The 22,902-nt window shown below is 38.5% G+C and overlaps 1 protein-coding gene across 3 annotated transcripts in view; it reads left to right on the forward strand.

Moving 5' to 3' along the window:
• LOC150081753 (2-oxoglutarate dehydrogenase complex component E1-like) overlaps window positions 1-22,902 on the forward strand; it is a 1,213,922-nt gene that overhangs the window by 572,147 nt on the left and 618,873 nt on the right. For all 3 annotated transcript variants that reach the window (XM_090378853.1, XM_090378854.1, XM_090378852.1), the window contains exon 11: window positions 21,986-22,165. In XM_090378853.1, the coding sequence (XP_090234979.1) occupies window positions 21,986-22,165 (180 nt within the window). The remainder of the gene's footprint in view (window positions 1-21,985; window positions 22,166-22,902) is intronic.

Raw genomic sequence — 22,902 nt, forward strand, 5'->3', positions numbered from 1 at the left:
TTTGTGCAAACATTTTGAATCAGAAGTTAAATATTCTGTATTATTAAACTGACTGGAATTTCTTAACGATTTAGCACTAATGATCGACATCCTGCAGGTGCTCTCTTACCTTTCAGAAAATTTACAAAGTCACAGCATCACTATATTAAAAGCAGATAAATTAATTATTCTAACTGTCAATGTTATCACTAATATGTAATTTTCTGAGGGAAATTATGAAGCTAAAATTGAGAGCATGTTGAAGTCGAAAGAATTTGAAGGAATCAAAATCGAATGTAAGAAAACATTTAACTTATCCTTATTAAGGATACGTTATTAATGCAATAAAGTAATTTTAAATTAAATAAAGAAAATAGTGATAATATTAACGACGAGAAATTGAAAGAAATTTTAAACATATGCTACCCTGGAATCATGGAGTATGAAATAGCTTTCATCTCCATGGCAAGACGATGTAAAACGAATAAGAAATTTAAGTTTTCTGATAAAATATGAAATAAAAATTAATGATTATAGAGATTTTTGTCGAAGACAATTTATCTTTAAAATCGAGTGAAATTCCCTCTTCAATTACAGGTGACCCCCGCTTAACGCTGATAATTTGTTCCAGAAAAGCAGAGCGCTAAATGAATCTGCGCTAAGCGAGCGACGCATTCCCATAAGGTAATATATGTATTTGTGAGTTGCGGTCGGTGCCTCCGTAGCCAGGTGGGAAGGAGCAGCAGTGCGTAGCACACGCTTCTTGATTAGACCGGGGTTCGAGCCCGTCACCACCAAATACGGAGGATGCGGAAAGGTCAGGAATGACCACTTCATATTCACAGAGCAATATGGCCTTAGTTGCTAATGCTCCTAAAAACCAAATAACAATAACAAGAGTTGCGGTCAGTACCATAGGATATTTCCTAATCAATAATAAACGGTAGTGAAAAGATGCATAAATGTCAGTCAAAATATTTAATATTCAAATATTTGTACATATAAAATACTCTGCGTGCACAGAATATGTATATAATTATGTGGTAACTACTTACGTATCAAAAGTAAACTTAAAATTCTAATTAAAATAATGAATTTAATTGATTTTAATTGATTTAATTTAATCATGAAAAACGTGTGGATTTTGGGTTGAACTTTGGCACTCTTCAAAATAAACTAAAAGGGGTATTAATTTTAAATCCTCCGCAGTGTTACCACCCAACAGTGAAGTTAACTGATCCTTTGCCACTTTGAAACCTGGCATGTTTTTTCTTCTTTCAATATGAAACTTCTTTTAGGCATTCGTTTCCCCAAAAGTCCTGCTTCATCTATGTTAAAAACTTGAGGAGTATAACACATAATACCCCTCTTCAATAATTTTAAGTTCTTTTTTGAAATTTTTGTCTCCTTGATCTGCACTAGCGGCTTCTCTCTGAATTTTAAATCTATTCAAAGACAATTACCAGTTACAATTACCCTTACCAGTTTTAAATGGTTCCACTTTTTTTTTTTTTTTTTTTTTTAGGGGAGTTTTCTTCAGATCATCATATTGGCTAATCTCTTTCTTTCTCTTCTTTTTTTTTTTTTTTTTTTTTTAAATATTTAACTTAACTGAATTCTGCATCGGAATATATTATCTTCAATAAAATTAAAGTCTTTCCATTTCAATCCTAATAGCCATCCTAGTTGCTTGTGGAACAGCTATCTTTCCCGCTGCTAAAATTAATTCTTTATTTTTTTTATAATTGTTCTTACAGTTAAAGTTGCAAGTCCTAAATTATGGTACACATCCGCTTGTTGTTGACTGGAATTGATTCGCTTCAAAACGTCTAATTTAATTTTCAAATTCAGTCTTTTTCTTACATTTATAGTCTTCGTACTGCGCCCGGACGTTGTTGCTTTTTCATTCCTGTCGGTCATTATTAGCTCTTCGAAAATGTAACTGCATTGGTTGCATTAATTATGATTCAATGTTCAAGTAAGCTGTCTGTTACGCACGATGTCTAATACTGTACTGAGTGATGACTAGACTTCGGATAAATGCATATAACGCAAATATTACAAGCAATATACTTGATCGTTTTTTTTAAAATGTTGATCTCAGAACTACATAAGTCACTGTACTGCAATTAAAATTAGCATGCGAGAAAATTTCACCAAGTGTGGGAAAATTTCGCAAATCAGCATGGGAAACGTTTTAATGCTGTTTTGCTATTCATTTTCAAGATATCGACTCCATCAAATGAAACAATTTCGATAAATATTCCAAAAATGCAATCTGTAAAAGAGCGTTATAGTGATCTGTGACAACGTTATAGTCAGATATGGGTTATAATATAAGAACAGCGTTATAGCGAATCAGCGTAAAGTAAACCGCGTTATAACGGGGGCCTGCCGTAAATTAAGAAAGCCAAAAATATCTTTGAAATTGCAATTAGTAGTGCGAGCTGAGCGAGTTTTCATTGTAATGAATAATATTGTGAAAATTAAACACGTTGCAGATTGATGACCATGCATCCAAGTAGAAAACTATTGCTTCAATTTGATCCAGATCATTACATCAATCTTTCCTCTGTAATCGTCGCTCAGCTATTGAGCAAAGCAGAGCGACAACAAATATTAATAAAGAAGTAAATTCTATATGGCAATTTTTAGAATAAATTTTTCTTGAATATTTGAATAATTTTTTTTCGGGTAATCTGTGATTTTTGTTTAAAAGAGTTTGTTTTTTATGTAATATTTGTTTTTATATTGTAGAATGTTTGTGATAATTTTTGGTATTTGTGATATGGGAAATATTTCATGTTATTTTTTATTTGCAATATTAAAATTTTATCATGAAAAAAAAAGTATCAATTGTATTTTCCTAGTTCTTAAAAAAAGAGAGAAAGACGAATAAAAAAGTAGCGTGTGTCCTGAGCACACTCAGTAGGTAGTTTTATGTGAATCCTTTGTGTTTCTTTTAGGTATTTTGATTTGTATATTGATTAGGAAATAAAAGAGCTTTTATATTGTAAATATTTTATTGAACATTTGCAAATATTCAGAATTTCTGGTAGACAAGATACAATGGATTTATGATAACTAAAGTAAAAGATGTATACTTGCGATTGCAATCTATCTAAATGTCTCTAGAAAACAGCGTCGATTGAAGTACCAATCATGTAGTTGAAACAACAGTTGCTAGGGGCACCTAACGATGGAATGTAACTAAAATGCAAGATGAAAAAATAAATTTTTGACAAATATTTGTATTGTTGCAGTCACATGACAAACACTTGTATTAAAGAGGTTGTGTATGCATCAGTATGGCACTTCCATCATATCTACTACCAAGGTAATATGAATGCATCGTTTATTCATATTACCTGGGTAGTAGAAATGATGGAGGTGCCATACCCGTGTATAATGAGGCCTGACGTAGGCCAATTTGTTAGGAGCGAGAGTGCATAGCACGCATTCCTTGAGTGGACTGGGGTTCAAGCCCGTGACTACTAAATACAAGAAATATTTGTATTGACGATTTATTGTAAACTCTAATGACTTGGTTGTTGTGCCAGAGTATAAACAGAATATTTATTTATTTATAAACAACCTCTTTCATACTCTGATATTCAGTCAAGAAATATTTTTCGAAATACTTGTATTGTTGTAATCATACTTACTTCAGGAAGTATGATTATGACGTCATGCTATTTAAAAATTCTAGGAAGATAGAACTCGAGATACTATCGTATCCAGATACCTTTGTAAAAGGGGGGAGGATGATGATGACCAGGCTGATTCGAGTTATACCGGTCATGAACTCCAGGTGATTGCTCAGCACAGACTAGTAGTGTGAACGTGGGAAATGCCTCTGGTGGACTCGCGGATGAAGTCACTTTTGTGACGGATCAGATTTACTCAGCAGCAATCCTTAAGGATGTTTCACATCAAAAAGTCTGCAAAACTGCGAGCTCATTGTTAAAATATTCACAGCTCACCACTGAGTATATATTCATTTATATTCTAAAGTCATATGCTGTAATATCAATTTGTGTTATTTTGGCAGCTAACATCCAGGCAGATACATGACATAAAAATAGTACATAGTTTAATTAATAGGAAAATCCTAGTAGATTAAATCTTACTGCAATATATTATGTTATATATTAATATGGACTGAGACAGTATTTAAATTCTATACAGTGGGACCAACTGATGATGTTACCAACAGCAAATTCAAAATGGGAAGCATTCAAAGAACTTATCTTGGAAGCTACTAGGCTTTACATACCAACTAAGAAATATTGTTCAAGGTTTAGGCCAAAATGGATGTCGGATGAACTAATGAGGCATATGGCAGAGAAGAAAAATGCATGGGATACATACAAATTAACACATGGCACAGAAGCCTATGATAGATACAAGTTGATATGCAACCAAGTTACAAAGGAGGTTAGGCAGGCGAAGGCAGATTACGAGAAATCCTTGGCAAGGAATGCAAAGAAAAACAGCAAAGAGTTCTTTACTTATGTAAACTATAGAAGGAAGGGGATGAATCAGATTGGTCCACTTGATATTGATGGGTCAAGTGTTGATGATCCTGCTCAGGTAGCTAACAAACTAAATGAATATTTTGCATCGACATTCACACATGAGGAGTTATTCAGCGAGGGGAATGCCAGAGGTGTATTCAACTCTAGCAGTAAGCTACAGAATCTTGAAATAACTGGGAGTAAAGTGGAGGAGAAACTGTTGAAGATAAACACAAGAAAGGCACCCGGGGTGGATGGGATCTATCCAGTTATATTAAAGGAGGCAGCAAAGGAAGTAAGCAAACCTTTAGCCATAATTATGAGAGCTTCCATGGACTCAGGGGAGGTACCCATAGACTGGAAATGTGCAAATGTGACGCCAATTCACAAAGGAGGATCAAAGGCTGACACAAGTAATTATAGACCTGTGAGCTTAACTTCTGTTCCAGGAAAATTAATGGAGGCACTGGTTAAAGAAGCACTGCAGGATCATTTAGACAAGACTTCAGTTATAGCTCAGACACAGCATGGTTTTGTTAAGGGGAAGTCTTGCCTGACCAACTTGATTGGATACTATGATGCAGTCACAAAAGAACTGGATGCAGGGAATAACTTTGATATTATATACTTGGATCTTAGAAAGGCTTTTGATACTGTTGCACATGGAAGACTGCTACACAAATTGGAGCAGTGTGACATTGGAGGCAAATTGCTGCTATGGATAAAGGGGTGGTTGAGGGGGAGAAGACAGAGAGTGGTAATCAATGGACACTGCTCATCGTGGACTGATGTTATTAGTGGAGTCCCTCAGGGCTCAGTGTTGGGTCCATTATTGTTTTCTGTATTTATAAATGATATTGATGATGGTATATCGGGCTTAATGTCCAAGTTTGCAGACGATACAAAGGTTGGCAGGGTTGTCAAGGACACTACTGACACTATGCTGCTGCAACAGGATCTGGAAAGGTTGAGCAGATGGGCTGAGAGGTGGCAAATGAAGTTTAACATTGACAAATGTAAAGTACTACATATGGGAAACAGCAACCCCAGAGCAACGTATCAAATCTGTGGTACTACACTGACAGTGGTAGAGAATGAAAGGGACTTGGGTGTGGTTGTGCAGGCAGATATGAAGTTCTCTGAGCAGTGCAGACAGGCTGCAAGAGTAGCTCATGGAGTATTGTCAATGATATACAGGAATTTTTCCAGCAGGGATAAGGAGGTGATTATTCCATTGTATAAGGCGATGGTCAGGCCACACCTAGAGTACTGTATACAGGTCTGGAGGCCTCATTTCAAGAAGGATGTAGAGCTGCTGGAACGAGTACAGAGAAGGGCAACAAGATTAGTGAATGGAACAAAGGGGTGCTCTTACGAAGAAAGCCTTAAGTTTTGCAAATTACAGTGTCTGGAGACTAGGCACCAGCGAGGTGATCTGATAGAGGTGTATAAAGCCTTGAATGGTCTAAGCATGCTCAATGCTGATGGGATTCTTCCTCTAGCTCAGAAAAATCACCTGAGAGGGCATAAATTCAAATTGAGGATAGACGTGCGGAAATTTGCCTTTAGCCAGCGGGTGGTTGGTTGGTGGAACAGACTTCCATCCCTTGTGGTGGAGGTTGATAGCCTAAATAAGTTTAAGGCTCAGCTGGACAGGTATTTTGAACGAACAGAGGGGTGAAGTGGAAGTGGGTTTTTTTTTTTTTTTTTTTTGGCTGATGCTGCATAAGCGTGCTTTCTTGCATCAAATGCCTCTACTAATGCTAATGCTAATATATAAATGTAATATTAATGTATAACATAAAATATTTTTTTTAATATATATATATAATATTTTAGATATCATATTTGACAAATATTATTATTATTATTATTAGCCATATGGTGCAAGAAAGCCTGAGGCTTATGCTGCACCAGAAAAAAAAAAAAATTGAGTTACCCAGAGAGAGAGAGAGAGAGAGAGAGAGAGAGAGAATCAGAAGTAGAAGAGAATCACCAAGAAAGAGAAGAATGATGATATCCAGCTCAGGACCCTGGGTGTGCCAAGCCCATACACACCAGATGTGGGCCCCTAGGGTTATATATAACAATATAATACTAATATAATATATAAAAACTAGTTTTTATTATCTTGTCATAAATATCTGTATATTATAGTGACATTAGCATTAGCATTAGTAGAGGCATTTGATGCAAGAAAGCAAGCTTATGCAGCATCAGCCAAAAAAAAAAAAAACACTTCCACTTCACCCCTCTGTTCGTTCCAAATACCTGTCCAGCTGAGCCTTAAACTTATTTAGGCTATCAACCTCCACCACAAGGGATGGAAGTCTGTTCCACCAACCAACCACCCGCTGGCTAAAGGCAAATTTCCTCACGTCTATCCTACATCTGTCTTTCCTCAATTTGAATTTATGCCCTCTCAGGTGATTTTTCTGAGCTAGAGGAAGAATCCCATCAGCATTGAGCATGCTTAAACCATTCAAGGCTTTATACACCTCTATCAGATCACCTCGCTGGTGCCTAGTCTCCAGACACTGTAATTTGCAAAACTTAAGCCTTTCTTCGTAAGAGCACTACTTTGTTCCATTCACTAATCTTGTTGCCCTTCTCTGTACTCGTTCCAGCAGCTCTACATCCTTCTTGAAATGAGGCCTCCAGACCTGTATACAGTACTCTAGGTGTGGCCTGACCATTGCCTTATACAATGGAATAATCACCTCCTTATCCCTGTTGGAAAAATTCCTGTATATCATTGACAATACTCCATGAGCTACTCTTGCAGCCCATCTGCACTGCTCAGAGAACTTCATATCTGCCTGCACAACCACCCCCAAGTCCCTTTCATTCTCTACCACTGTCAGTGTAGTACCACAGAGTTGATACGTTGCTCTGGGGTTGCTGTTTCCCATGTGTAGTACTTTACATTTGTCAATGTTAAACTTCATTTGCCACCTCTCAGTCCATCTGCTCAACCTTTCCAGATCCTGTTGCAGCAGCATAGTGTCAGTAGTGTCCTTGACAACCCTGCCAACCTTTGTATCATCTGCAAACTTGGACATTAAGCTTGATGTACCATCATCAATATCATTTATAAATACAGAAAACAATAATGGACCCAACACTGAGCCCTGAGGGACTCCACTAATAACATTAGTCCACGATGAGCAGTGTCCATTGATTACCACTCTCTGTCTTCTCCCCCTCAACCACCCCTTTATCCATAGCAGCAATTTGCCTCCAATGCCACACTGCTCCAATTTGTGCAGCAGTCTTCCATGTGCAACAGTATCAAAAGCCTTTCTAAGATCCAAGTATATAATATCAAAGTTATTCCCTGCATCCAGTTCTTTTGTGACTGCATCATAGTATCCAATCAAATTGGTCAGGCAAGACTTCCCTTAACAAAACCATGCTGTGTCCGAGCTATAACTGAAGTCTTGTCTAAGTGATCCTGCAGTGCTTCTTTAACCAGTGCCTCCATTAATTTTCCTGGAACAGAAGTTAAGCTCACAGGTCTATAATTACTTGTGTCAGCCTTTGATCCTCCTTTGTGAATTGGCATCACATTTGCACATTTCCAGTCTATGGGTACCTCCCCTGAGTCCAAGGAAGCTCTTATAATTTTGGCTAAGGGTTTGCTTACTTCCTTTGCTGCCTCCTTTAATATAACTGGATAGATCCCATCCACCCCAGGTGCCTTTCTTGTGTTTATCTTCAACAGTTTCTCCTCCACTTTACTCCCAGTTATTTCAAGATTCTGTAGCTTACTGCTAGAGTTGAATACACCTCTGGCATTCCCCTTGCTGAATAACTCCTCATGTGTGAATGTCGATGCAAAATATTCATTTAGTTTGTTAGCTACCTGAGCAGGATCATCAACAGTTGACCCATCAATATCAAGTGGACCAATCTGATTCATCCCCTTCCTTCTAGAGTTAACATAAGTAAAGAACTCTTTGCTGTTTTTCTTTGCATCCCTTGCCAAGGATTTCTCGTAATCTGCCTTCGCCTGCCTAACCTCCTTTGTAACTTGGTTGCATATCAACTTGTATCTATCATAGGCTTCTGTGTCATGTTTTAATTTGTAAGTATCCCATGCATTTTTCTTCTCTGCCATATGCCTCATTAGTTCATCTGACATCCATTTTGGCCTAAACCTTGAACAATATTTCTTAGTCGGTATGTAAAGCCTAGTAGCTTCCAAGATAAGTTCTTTGAATGCTTCCCATTTTGAGTTTGCTGTTGGTAACATCATCAGTTGGTCCCACTGTATAGAATTTAAATACTGTCTCAGTCCATCGTAGTCGCCTTTACGGAAGCAATAACCCTTCCCTTTACCCCTAATGGTAATTACCCCTTTGAGTAAATCCCACTTCAGCACGCTGTGATCACTGCCACCTAGTGGTTCATTTACCTGCAGATTCTTAATGCATGAAGAATCACTACTGATAATCAAATCAAGAGTATTACTCCCTCTAGTTGCCTCCCGAACATGCTGATGTAGAAAACAATCATCCAATAAATCCACAAAAGCCCTGCTAGTGTGTGAGTAACCAGCCCCCAAATTCCAGTCAATATCTGGGAAATTAAAATCTCCCATTATAAGACTCTCTGATTTACTGTCCCACTCTATTTCCCTGTACAGTTCCTTATTATACTCATCAGAGTCATTAGGCCTATAGCACACTCCTACTCTCAATTTTGATCTCCCAATGCTTATGTCACACCAAACTGACTCAACACTGCACTGTCCGGCGATGTCAACTGGCTTCACTTCCTTGGTTTTTATGTGTTTCTTAACTAATAGCATAACCCCTCCCCCCTTCCTATCCTGTCTATCCTTTCTGTAGACGTTGTACTCCCCAAATTGCAGTTCCGCATCCCTTATATCTGTGTGACACCAAGTCTCTGATATCCCAACAATATCTGCCTTCGATGTTTTGAGCAATACCTCAAATTCATCAAATTTATTTACTAAACTCCTAGCATTGGTGTACACGCAAGTATACCTGCACCTGTTTCTATTCTTAGCTACCCTAACACAACCCATGTGTTTACTTGTACCGCAATGGCTCCCAGCAGTCTCTGACATAAGTGACATAAGTAAGAACAGAAGATATTTGAAATAGTAACCCAAACGGAAACTTGGATGTCATGAAGTTGGTGCATCAGGCGATCATCAAATTTTTGGGAAAAGATGGGAATTGGCAAAAAGTTATTTATGATTCCATGAATGCTGTGCGTGGAGATGTTGCCCCTTCTGAGTATCAAATATAATTTTTGTTAAAGCAGTTTAAATTGGTCAACAATGAAAAGAAGTGGAATCATGGAAGTGACAACTCCAGAAATCTGAAAATAAATTAAATCTTGTTATGGATTCCAGAATATGTGATATAACTGCTCATCATTCCTGAATATATGGCCATGTGAAAGGTAAATTTTCACTTGGTGCCATGGCTGCTCACCCCTAATTAGAAACAGTATTGCTCAAATTAGTGATGAAAAAATGCATGATGCAGATCCATAAGTGTTTCTTTTAAGAATTGTAAGTGGTTATGAAACGCCGATTTGTTACTGAGAATCAAAAATAGAATAGGAGATTATGCAAAATGAACTTGAGGTTGTCATAGACATTCTCTCAGATATGCCAGACAACCTGTACTTGCTACCTGGGAGTCTAAAACGCTGATGGAACTGATATTCGGGTGACACTCAAGTCAAGTGGATCCAATTTTGGCGAAGTCCGGACGGTCTGTGACAACCAAATTCTCTGTTTGCACCTTCACGATGGTATGGTGGGACTGTTAGTAATCCTGGGTATAACCTCCATGCACATGGTGGTGTGACCACCCAGGTGTGAACCAACGTAACCAGGGGTCACGGTGTGGGGCCCACCCCACCTGGAGGAATGCCGCCCCTTATGTTACCAGGCAGTACTAGGTGGTAGATGACTCTAATCAACCGGTGCAATACCACCACTTTGCTTAATGGAGGCTTGAAGTGGTGGAACCCACATATGCTGCCAACTTTAATAATGAAACAACTGTTACATTAGATATCTGTGTTTGAGTTAAGAATTAATATAAGACAAAAACCATGCCAAGAAAATTGGATTTCTTCTTTTAGTCAGATTAATTTATTAAAAAATTTGATTTGCATGTCTTGTTTTATATTAAGATTATAAATCTTCTTTTACCAGTTTGCGATACTAATTATATAACAGGCAATTCTCGCTTAATGAGTTCCCAGGTTTACGAGTTTTTTTTTTTTTTTCAAGTATCCACAAAATCGAAAATATGAACATTAATTGCAAAAAATGAATATTAAACATTCATAAATACCGCATTTCAAACCACATGCGTAGCTATACAATACAGTTTACCTAGCTTTACGATATTAATCCATTCCAGAGACACCATCGTATCGTGAAAATATTGTAATGCGAAACCATGGTCCTTGAGGTTGTCACAGACATTCTCTCAGATATGCCAGACAAGCTGTTCTTGCTACCTGGGAGTCTAAAACGCTGATGGAACTGATATTCGGGTGACACTCAAGTCAAAGTGGACCCAATTTCGGCGAAGTCCGGACGGTCTATGACAGCCAAATGCTCTGCTTGCACCTTCACGATGGTGGGACTGTTAGTAATCCTGGGTATAACCTTCATGCACAAGTACATGGTGGGTGACCACCCAGGTGTGAACCAACGTAAGCAGGGTTCGAGGTGTGGCGCCCACACCACATGGAGGAACGCTGCCCCCTCTATGTTACCAGGCAGTACTAGGTGGAAGATGACTCTCATCAACCGGTGAAACACCACCACTTTGCTTATTGGAGGCTTGAAGTGGTGGAACCCATGTTTAGTCTCTAGAGCTAAGTTCCGGCCAACCCTTCCCTATCTCTTCCATCATGCAGTATGATTGATCATTTTTGAGGTTATGATGAATGTCGTGGCGAGATCCAATATTCCTTACATTTCGAGGGTACAGCTCTAAAACGGTGTTCGCAGGCCGGCCGCTAGTTAGTACACCGGACTGAACCTATTGGTAACTCTCCAGGAAGCTTCCGGATCAGCTAGTGTATAATCTTGCTACCTCTACTCTGCCAGATAGTGACTGGAGGGAGTCCGAGTAGTGTGTATGCGGGGAGCATTGTCGAGGCCACGTTATGTCAAGGATCTGGGTATATTCTTACCACATGTACGCCATATCCAAAAATTTCATTACTTCATACAGCATGTCCCACCCACTTTTTCTTACTATTGAATACACCATGAATTGTCAAACTAATAGAGCAAGCTTATCTGCGAAAAGATCTAAACCTCCCAAACACTTCCGATTTAATTTCACAAATATACGTGGTCTCAATTCTAATCTCAACGATGTCCATTTCCACTTGCAGTCTGCCAAACCCCATGTATTGTTTCTGACAGAATCTCAGTTATCGGTTGATTCATCTACTGCTCATCTCAGATGCCCAAATTATTCGCTGTATGATTCCCTTCGCCACAAAGGTGGTACTTGTGCATATGTCTGTTCAGATATTCCCTGTCAGAGACTTGGCAATTTGGAATCTCCTCTCTTTGATCTTCTCTGGCTTAAAATCTCTCTACCTCATTGTGTCAAATTCATTTGTTGTCTCTACCGTTCTCCCAACTCCACTAATCACTTGGAGCTCTTTGACTTCCTCTCTTTACAACTTGACTTTCTCCAGTCCAAATTTCCTAACAGTGAGGCAATTTTCCTTGGTGATTTTAATGTTCACAACTCCAGCAGGTCGAGATGCTGAGGCTTTTGCAATTACTAATGACCTAGCACTGATTGTTCATTTACCTACAAGAATACCGGACAATCCTAATCATACAGCCAATACGCTTGATCTTTTTCTCACAAACAACCCTTCTAAGTACACGGTCGAAGTGAGAGGTCCTTTTGGCACTTCAGACCACAACTTGGTGATTGTCTCTTCTCCAATGGAACCTTTATCTCATGTCTATTCCCAACTACGTGTTGTTTGGCATTACAAGAATGCAAAATGGGATGACCTGCGAGAATTCTTTCTTCTTTTTCTTGGTCGGATTACTGTTTCAAAACTTCTGATGTCAACGTTTGCTCAGACCGTGTCAGTGAAATTATTCTTGCAGGAATGGAATCCTTTATCCCACACTGCACTTTAAAATCTCGTCGTTTATCTAAACGTTGGTTTTCCAATAAATGTGCTAAGGCTGTTCAAGAGAAGAATGTTGCATATTGTAATTGGCTTGTTTGTAATTCTTCAGTTTCATTTTCTGCCTACTCCAAAGCTCGCAACAATTGTAAAGCAGTTATTAATCAGTCCAAACTAGATTTTGAACAGGCTAAGAGTAGAAAACTTACCTTTTGCCCTAATGGTAGCCGGGCATTCTGGTCTCTTCCCAAAACTATTGGCCGTAACTTTTGCCCATCTCTGCTCCCACCTCTGTCCAAACCAGATGGTTCTGTTGTCACTTCAGCCAAGGATAAAGCTGACCTGCTAGCATCCCATTTTTCTTCCAGCTCATGTATTAATGATCTTGTTAAAACACCTCCCACCATTCCCGACACGCTCCATTGAATGCCTCCTGTGGTCTTCCGTCAAAAGGATATCAGAAGGATTTTGATGAATCTTGATGCTAAGAAAGCTCCAGGCCCCGATGATATTTCTCCACTTGTTCTCAAAACCTGTGCTGCTGAATTTACTCCTATTCTTTGCTTCCTTTTTTCACTTTCTTATTCCAAAGATGTTTTTCCTTCTACTTGGAAATTTGCTCATATCCAGCCAGTTCTTAAAAAGGGTGACAAATCCCTCCCATATAATTGTCGTCCCATTGCAATTACTTCTACTCTTTCTAAAGTAATGGAGAAATCAATTAACCGCCAATCTTAAACTACATAGAAACCTTCTGTCTGATCAACAATCGCCAGTATGGAATCTGCCAGTGTCGACCCACTGGTGATATTCTGGCTTATGTTACCCATTTATGGACTAATTCAGTGGAAAGGTTTGGTGAAACACAAGTAGTTGCTCTTGTCGTCTCAAAGGCTTTCGATCATGTTTGGCATAAAGGTCTTCCAAACAAGCTTCCATCTTATGGTTTGCCAATTTTTTTTTTTTTTTTGTAATTGTTTATCCAGTTTTCTCTCTGATCGCTATGGTAGATGGCTCTCTGTCCTCTAACTTCTCCACTAGTGCCGGTGTCTCCCTAGATTCAGTTCTTTCCCCCACTCTTTTCCTCTTGTATATTAATGACCTTCTTCCATTGACCGGAAATCCTAACCATAGTGTTGCTGATGATAGCACATTGCATTCCACTTTCCATTTTGAGAAATCTTGCCGTGCTCAATCAGCTTCAACTTCTCGAAAGTCTGCTACCAATTATTTACATGCTGATCTTCAGGTAATTCTCAAGTGGGGCAAAGACAACTTAGTTGATTTCAATACTTCTAAAATGCAGTCTTGTCTTATATCTTGCAAAAAGGATTCTTCTGTTTCTATGCTTACCTTTGGTAACACTCTGATTTCTTGGCAAAATGATATATCTCTTTTGGGGATTACCCTGACTTCTAATCTCTCTCTCTTGGCACAAGCATATTGCATATATTGCTTCCTCTGCATCTACAAAACTTGGTTTTCTCTTTCTTTCTCAGCGTTACTTTTCTTCTAAGCAGCTGTTCATTCTGTATAAATCCCAGATCCACCTTACCGTGGAATATTGTACCCGCCTCTGGGGTGGTGCTCCCAAAACTTCTCTCAGGCTTCTTGATTCCATTCAGAAGAGGGTAGTTTGGTTAATTAATGATTTATCTCTAATAGAGTCCACTCGCTGTCTCATCGACGTACCGTTTCTGCTGCATGCCTCGTCTACAGATACTTCCATGGGCACTGTTCTTCTGAATTGACTTCTATAATTCTCGCTCTCTATTTGAAAACAGTCTGAACACATGCAGCCACAAGCCAACATCCATTTGCTGTCCAAATTAAACTCACAGAACCAACTTTTCATCTTCCTCGTTTATTCATTCAACTGACATTTTCTGGAACAACCTTTCTTCATACATATTTCCTGAAAATTACAGTCTACAGTCATTCTTGTCCAGTGTCAACAAATAACTTCTGTCATCTTCTCAACCTCCAAATCAAGCACGGTACTAAGTACTATAGGTTCTAACACCTCTCGTGTTTGGGATTTACATAAAAAAAAAAAAAAAAAACAACACCCTGTTGCCACTGCCCAAAAAAAAAGAATGCAAGACTCAACTGTGTGCCTGGAAAATTATTACCACTAGTTTTTGGGATTCAGACGGAATCTAATATGATTGGAATATGATTTTAATGACTAGTGTTTTTTTTCTTATACCCATAAGAAAACATCACTGGAAATGCTTCTGTTGCTGTTCTCAAAAATTTAAAACGGCCATAAAGGAACGGAGAAGAGAAAAATTGGCATTAAAGGATGTTGCTTATTTATAAAGCTGAGACATTGTTCCTGTGCACAAGTCTCATAAGCATGTGCAGCTCTGAGAGATTGCAGATTCCAGAAAGAACTGATCCCCTCAACTAATTAGACACTACAGTCTAATTAGTTGAGGAGTTGGCTCCCACATCAAATTATCATAATCTCAAGGAATCTCTGAATGGCTTTTTTTTTTTTTTTTTTGATCACAACAGAGATGCCTCCCCATCTTTTTTTTTTTTTTTTTTTCTCCCATGTATTAAACCCAAGGGATATATATACCAAGAAATTTTTCTTTATAAAAACTAAGGGCAGTTGCAAATGTAACAATTTCTTTATTCATTCTTTAGCCTGAATTCAGCTTTATACATTATTTGTAAATATACCTTATTTTTGTTTTATTTTATTATGATAATTTTTTTTAATGTAATCATTGATAAAACGTTAAACAAGGTCCAACTGCATTGCATAATTTTGGAAAAAGAGCTTTTTATGCTTTTTCAACAAAGTTCTGGCTTCATTCAGTTACTGCTTCCCTCATTGCACAAAAACTGTGATTTATTAGCATTAACATTAGTAGAGGCATTTGATGTAAGAAAGCAAACTTATGCAGCATCAGCCAAAAAAAAAAAAAAAATAAATAAATAAAAAATAACCACTTCCACTTCACCCCTTTGTTCGTTCGAAATACCTGTCCAGCTGAGCCTTTAACTTATTTAGGCTATCAACTTGCACGACAAGGGATGGAAGTCTGTTCCAACAACCACCCACCCACTGGCTAAAGGCAAATTTCCGCACGTCTATCCTACATCTGTCTTTCCTCAATTTGAATTTATGCCCTCTCAGGTGATTATTCTGAGCAAGAGGAAGAATCCCATCAGCATTAAGCATGCTCAAACCATTCAAGGCTTTATACACCTCTATCAGATCACCTTGCTGGTGCCTAGTCTCCAGACACTATAATTTGCAAAACTTAAGCCTTTCTTCGTAAGAGCACCCCTTTGTTCCATTCACTAATCTTGTTGCCCTTCTCTGTACTCATTCCAGCAGCTCTACATCCTTCTTGAAATGAGGCCTCCAGACCTGTATACAGTACTCTAGGTGTGGCCTGACCATTGCCTTAGACAAGGGAATAATCACCTCCTTATCCCTGCTAGAAAAATTCCGATATATCATTGACAACACACCATGAGCTACTCTTGCAGCCCGTCTGCACTGCTCAGAGAACTTCATATCTGCCTGCACAACCACCCCAGTACCCTTTCATTCTCTACCACTGTCAGTGTAGTACCACAGAGTTGATATGTTGCTCTGGAGTTGCTGTTTCCCATATGTAGTACTTTACATTTGTCAATGTTAAACATCTTTTGCCACCTCTCAGCCCATCTGCTCAACCTTTCCAAATCCTGTTGCAGCAGCATAGTGTCAGCAGTGTCCTTTGTATTGTCTGCAAACTTGGACATTAAGCTTGATATGCCATCATCAATATCATTTATAAATACAGAAAACAATAATGGACCCAATACTGAACCCTGAGGGACTCCACTAATAATATTAGTCCACGATGAGCAGTGTCCATTGATTACCACCCTCTGTCTTCTCCCCCTCAACCACCCCTTTATACATAGCAGCAATTTCCCTCCAATGCCAGACTGCTCCAATTTGTGCAGCAGTCTTCCATGTGCAACAGTATCAAAAGCCTTTCTAAGGTCCAAGTATATAATATCAAAGTTATTCCCTGCATCCAGTTCTTTTGTGACTGCATCATAGTATCCAATCAAATTGGTCAGGCAAGACTTCCCCTTAACAAAACCATGCTGTGTCCAAGCTATAACTGAAGTCTTGTCTAGATGATCCTGCAGTGCTTCTTTAACCAGTGCCTCCATTAATTTTCCAGGAACATAAGTTAAACTCACAGGTGTATAATTACTTGTGTCAGCCTTTGATCCTCCTTTGTGAATTGGGGTCACATTTGCACATCTCCAGTCCATGGGTACCTCCCCTGAGTCCAAGGAAGCTCTCATAATTATGGCTAAGGGTTTGCTTACTTCATTTGCTATCCCCTTTAATATAACTGGATAGATCCCATCCACCCCAGGTGCCTTTCTTGTGTGGCAGAGTTGAATACACCTCTGCCATTCCCCTCGCTGTATAATTCCTCATGTGTGAATGTCGATGCAAAATATTAATTTAGTTTGTTAGCTTCTCGAGCAGGATCATCAACAGTTGACCCATCGATATCAAGTGGACCAATCTGATTCATCCCCTTCCTTCTAGAGTTTACATAAGTAAAGAACTCTTTGCTGTTTTTCTTTGCATCCCTTGCCAAAGATATCTTGTAATCTGCTTTCGCCTGCCTAACCTCCTTTGTAACTTGGTTACAGATCAACTTGTATCTATCATAGGCTTCTGTGTCACGTTTTAATTTGTATGTATCCCATGCATTTTTCTTCTCTGCCATATGCCTCATTAGTTCATCTGACACGATGAACTAATGAGGCATATGGCAGAGATTCCAGTTAGGCCTAAACATTGAACAATATTTCTTAGTTGGTATGTAAAGCCTAGTAGCTTCCAGGATAAGTTCTTTGAATGCTTCCCATTTTGGTAACACCATCAGTTGGTCCCACTGTATAAAATTTAAATACTGTCTCAGTCCATCATAGTCATCTTTACGAAAGCAATAACCCATCCCTTTACCCTTAATGGTAGTTACCTCTTTGAGTAAATCCCACTTCAACACACTGTGGTCACTGCCACCTAGTGGTTCATTTATCTGCAGATTCTTAATGCATGAAGAATCACTACTGATAATCAAATCAAGAGTGTTACTCCCTCTAGTTGCCACCCGAACATGCTGATGTTGAAAACAATCATCCAATAAATAGGCGCCTCCGTAGCCAGGTGGGAAGGAGCAGCAGTGCGTAGCACACGCTTCTTGATTAGACTGGGGTTCGAGCCTGTCACCACCAAATACGGAGAATGCGGAAAGATCAGGGAATGACCACCGCATATCCCGGAGCAATATGGCCTTAGTTGCTAATGCTCCTAAAACCCAAATAACAAAACAAACAAAAAATCCAATAAATCCACAAAAGCCTTGCTAGTGTGTGAGTGACCAGCCCCCAAATTCCAGTCAATATCTGGGAAATTAAAATCCCCCAATATAAGACTCTCTGATTTACTGGCCCACACTATTTCCCTGTAAAGTTTATAATTATACTCATCAGAGTCGTTAGGCCTATAGCACACTCCTAATCTCAATTTTGATCTCCTAATGCTTATGTCACGCCAAACTGACTCGACACTGCACTGTCCAGCGATGTCGACTGGCTTCACTTCACTTCCCTGGATTTTATGTATTTCTTAACTAGTAGCATTACCCCTCCTCCCTTCCTATCCTGTCTATCCTTTCTGTAGACATTGTACTCCCCAAATTCCAGTTCTGCATTCCTTATATCTGTGTGACACCACATCTCTGAAATCCCAACAATATCTGCCTTTGATGTTTTGAGCAATACCTCAAATTCATCAAATTTATTTACTAAACTCCTAGCATTGGTGTACACGCAAGTATAAATGCACCTGTTCTTTTTCTTAGCTACCCTAACACAACCCATATGTTTACTTGTACCCCAATGATTCCCAGCAGTCTCTGGAATATCCTGCATCTTATTTTCCAGGCTTCTGCTCATTCCAATAGAAGCAGTGCAAGAATCACTTTCACCTCTGCCAGTGGCTACTTAATCCTTGTATCCCCCCCCAGTCTAGCAGTTTTCCAATCCACCTAACACTGCCTCGATAGCATCAGCAAACATTCTTGCACCCTTTCTATTTAAGTGCATCCCATCCCTGTAGAAGCAGTCTCTCCTGTTAACAAGTACAGACCAGGCTGAAAAAAAGTCTACCCCATGAGCCTTGCACAATCTTTCCATGGCCGAATTGATCGAAAGGACTCTCATCATATACTCCCTCCTATCGTGTCTGGGTCGAATTGCAGACACTTTCAAATTCAACCCTAATTCACGGCTTTTTTTCAACGACCTGTACTTGTTTAGTAATTCCGCCGGTCTCCTACTCTTAATATCATTAGTGACAACGTGTACAACTATATCACCTTTTGTGATGATATCCGCTCTACAACGTCATCAACCTTTGCCCCTGGCAGACATACCCTGGTCCTGTTCCACCTATCTTTTTTACAAAGCATGTTTCCTGTTTCCCTGACAATAGCGTCACCAACAACTACTAGTTCCTTTGGGACCAGCGCATTCTGCCTTGGTGGCTGCCGCTGTGTTGCGTGATGACCAAGTGCAAGCTCTGGCATTGGTGTGGGCAGCTGAGAGCTTGATGGGCCCTCACTTTTAATCTTTCGAGGGCATCCACCCTGTCCTTCAAGCTCTCATATAGGCCCATAACAAAGCTGAGTTGTCGCTTGATGTACCTACTGAAGTGCATTGAAGAAAAATGCTGCTTTGCATACGAATAACTAAAATATTAAAATAAAGCTAACAAAGTTGAAATTAACTCTGATTCATGTATTACCATGTTGTGCCATGGGCTATGTCGTTCCATAGCCCAGCTTACCAGAACAGATGGAAGTCCATTGGCGATCACAATTATATTTATGATGGAGCAACACAGTCTACTTGATCTTATTAATATTTTCTGTGGTTCCAGACTGATGTGATGCAAAGCACTCTTGTGGTGCAGAAGAATGACATGTGAATCTGATGGATTGAATGCATTGGTCAAAGTTTCTGCAATGTTTACATATGTATGTGAATGATGGTTTGAAATCATGATGTTCTGAACAAATGGTTTTATGCTTATGTATATATGTGTGTTATTATTGTAATACATGAATCAGAGTTAATTTCAGCTTTGTTAGCTTTATTTTAATATTTTAGTTAATTGTATGCAAAGCAGCATTTTTCTTCAATGCACTTTAGTAGGTACATCAATTTCAACTTAACTTTTTAATGAGAAGCTAGCAGCTTAAAACAAGAGAGAGAGAGAGGTATATTGTCGGAGCTCCTACTTCTGGCCATCTACTTTTCCAGCAGTAACCATTATATTTATTCAAACTTTTACAGTTCTATGCTATTCAAGATTTCATCCACAGAGCTGTAAAAGTTTCAACTGCACTCCAACATTTGGAGAAATTTTTTAGATCATGAGATAAAGGCATTCAAAAATTCCTTTTTTTTATGCACTTTATTTTCAGAATATCTTGTAATAAAATCATAGTGTATTCAAGGTGTGTTGTGTATACAAATTTGTAAGTATGTATGTCAGTGATTTGCTGTTATAAATGGTGCCTAAAAAAACTCAGAGTATTTATGGCAGTTCGAAATGCGAACTGAGGTTACTGTGTATTGAGAAAAAAATTGTGTTAAATAAATTTGAGAGGGAACTTTAGGGATACTATTGTGTTAAAGCAGTTGTGTTTACATTGGTTTATCATCTTGTAATGGTATATTTTGGATGGGGCAATATTAATTTATTTTTTCTTTGGTGTGGAGTGATGCCTTGCCTTGTAAAGGCAATGCATCACTCCACACCACAGTTTTCTTTGAAAATCTATGGAATGTAATACACACGCAAACCAATAAAATACAAACCTTTATTCGGTATCAAATTGGGTCACCTTTCTTTTGAATAACAGCAGATATGTGGTGTGGAGTGAATTCTTTAAAGTGTTTTAGTGCATTTTCATCTAATTGTAAACATTCTTCCAGCAAACTATCAGTTAGCTGCAGCAAAGTTGAAAGAAGCTGACATCATTGCTGAATAGCTCTCTCCAGTATATCTCAAATGTTCTCAATAGGATTGAGATCAGGTGAATGTGGGGGCCGGGGAAAATGGTGGAAATCCGTGTCATGTTCTCCAAACCATACTAATGTGATTCTAGCATGATGCACTGTTGTATTATTATCTGTAGAGTGGCTGTCACCTTTGGGATAAAAGCATAACTTTGCAGAATGTAGTAGATCTGATACGAAATTCATGTACTTCCTGGATGACATTCAACCTTCCACCAGTCTCAACGGATCCATTGTGTGCCAACAAAACATTCTCCACGCCATGATACCACCTCCATATATTTGGATTGTCTTAACAATGCAGGCAGGGTCTGTCGCTTTATGAGGTTCTCGCGACACTCCTATTACCATCAGTGCGAAACAAAAGTGTATCACGAGAATCAAATTCTCGTGATACACTTTTTCTTCCATTGTTCCACTCCCCAATCACGGCATTCTCAGCACCACTGCAAGTGGAATCTTTTCTATTTTTTTTTTTTTATCTGAAACAAGTGACTTCCAAATAGGCACCAGTTTCTTCAGTTCCCTGTGCATTGTATGGGTAGACATAGGTCAGCTCTGGGCTTGGTTGAATTCATATGTTATTTGCTACATAATGGTTGTCCTATTTTTCTATATAGTACTCCTTAGATTATGATGGCTCTTGAAGTATTGTTTTTCTGCCACGTTTATGTTTTTGAGATGTGGAAGAACCACTTGCTTTCCAGCAATTAAAAACCTTTGACCTGGATGCTTTTGAGAAACCAATTCTGTTTGTCATTTCTTGATTCATGGCTCATGCTAAACATGCAGCCATGTGTGTGATATATCAAACTTTTTCAGTCTTATAGATCATGCGTCTTTCTCTATTCTGTGGTCGAACAGCTTTATATTCAACAAGGCAATGCATTGCATCACACCACAGTTTTCTTGGAATCTATTTGCATTTCTTGTCTGCGATACAGAGGTTCATATTTTTTTGTGTCAATGTGTGTGTACTTTTCCATGGGCGTTTTTAAGTTGATAGATTCAATATTACTTATAATAAACGGTAGTAAAGAAATAAGTTTTCCCCCCATGCCCCTTTTTTCTAATGTGCCCATTTAAAATCTGGGAAGGATCAAGTCTCAATATCGCCAGATTTTTGAGGATTGATTTAGACATTTGGAAGGTTTCATACTCATAATTTTCTAATTTATCTTACCACTTAGATTGGCTTTACAACTGATCCTCGAGTGGCACGGTCATCACCTTATTGTACTGATGTGGCAAGGGTTGTAAATGCTCCTATTTTTCATGTTAATGCTGATGATCCTGAAGCAGTTGTTCATGTTTGCAATGTGGCAGCAGAATGGAGAGCCAAATTTGGAAAAGATGTAGTCATTGATTTGGTATGTTTGCATATTTACAGCTAAATAAATAATAATTATTGTTTATTAGCAATACATTTTACCACTCTGCATGGTTTTCGATGTTTGTAAACTAATAATTGTTTTTGACTCAGTTTTTATGCTGATTCCAGAAATGTTATTCGTTTTTTTTTTTTTTTCTGTCATGTACCATTTTTTTCACAAATTTCTTAAATTGATGTTATGAGTTGTATTATTGAATGTATTAAGTTAGGAGTAACTGCTGGGAATTTGTAAACTAAATTGTCACATGTTGGCAATACTGTCTTCAGTCATTTTTTTCTAGATCTTGAGGACTCAATGCAACAGTGTTATCGGTGTGGGCTCAGTTTATTTTTGAGGTTATTGTGTCACAATTATCATTATTATCATTATTAGCCATATGGTGCAAGGAAGCCTGAAGCTTTTGCTGCACCAGGCAAATAAAAATTTCTGAGTTATCTGATAGGGAGAGAGAAAAGGGACTCACCAAACAAAAGAATGATGATGATATCCAGCTCAGGACCCTGGGTGTGCCAAACCCATACTCACCAGATATGAGCTCCTGGGGTGAACTTGTGCTAATAAAGTAAGTAAAATGTCTTCATGCAAGTGTTTGAATTATCTGAACCTATTTTGTTATATTTTGGAAGTTATGTAGTCCTCAAGCAAAGATAAGATATTACAATAGTAAAAAAATATTAGAATTTGTAAAAAAAAATGTGTATTCTGCTTATTTT

This window comes from Mastigoproctus giganteus, chromosome 8, assembly GCF_048544385.1.
Source record: "Mastigoproctus giganteus isolate SK-2022 chromosome 8, ASM4854438v1, whole genome shotgun sequence".
Taxonomy (NCBI): Eukaryota; Metazoa; Arthropoda; class Arachnida; order Uropygi; family Thelyphonidae; genus Mastigoproctus; species Mastigoproctus giganteus.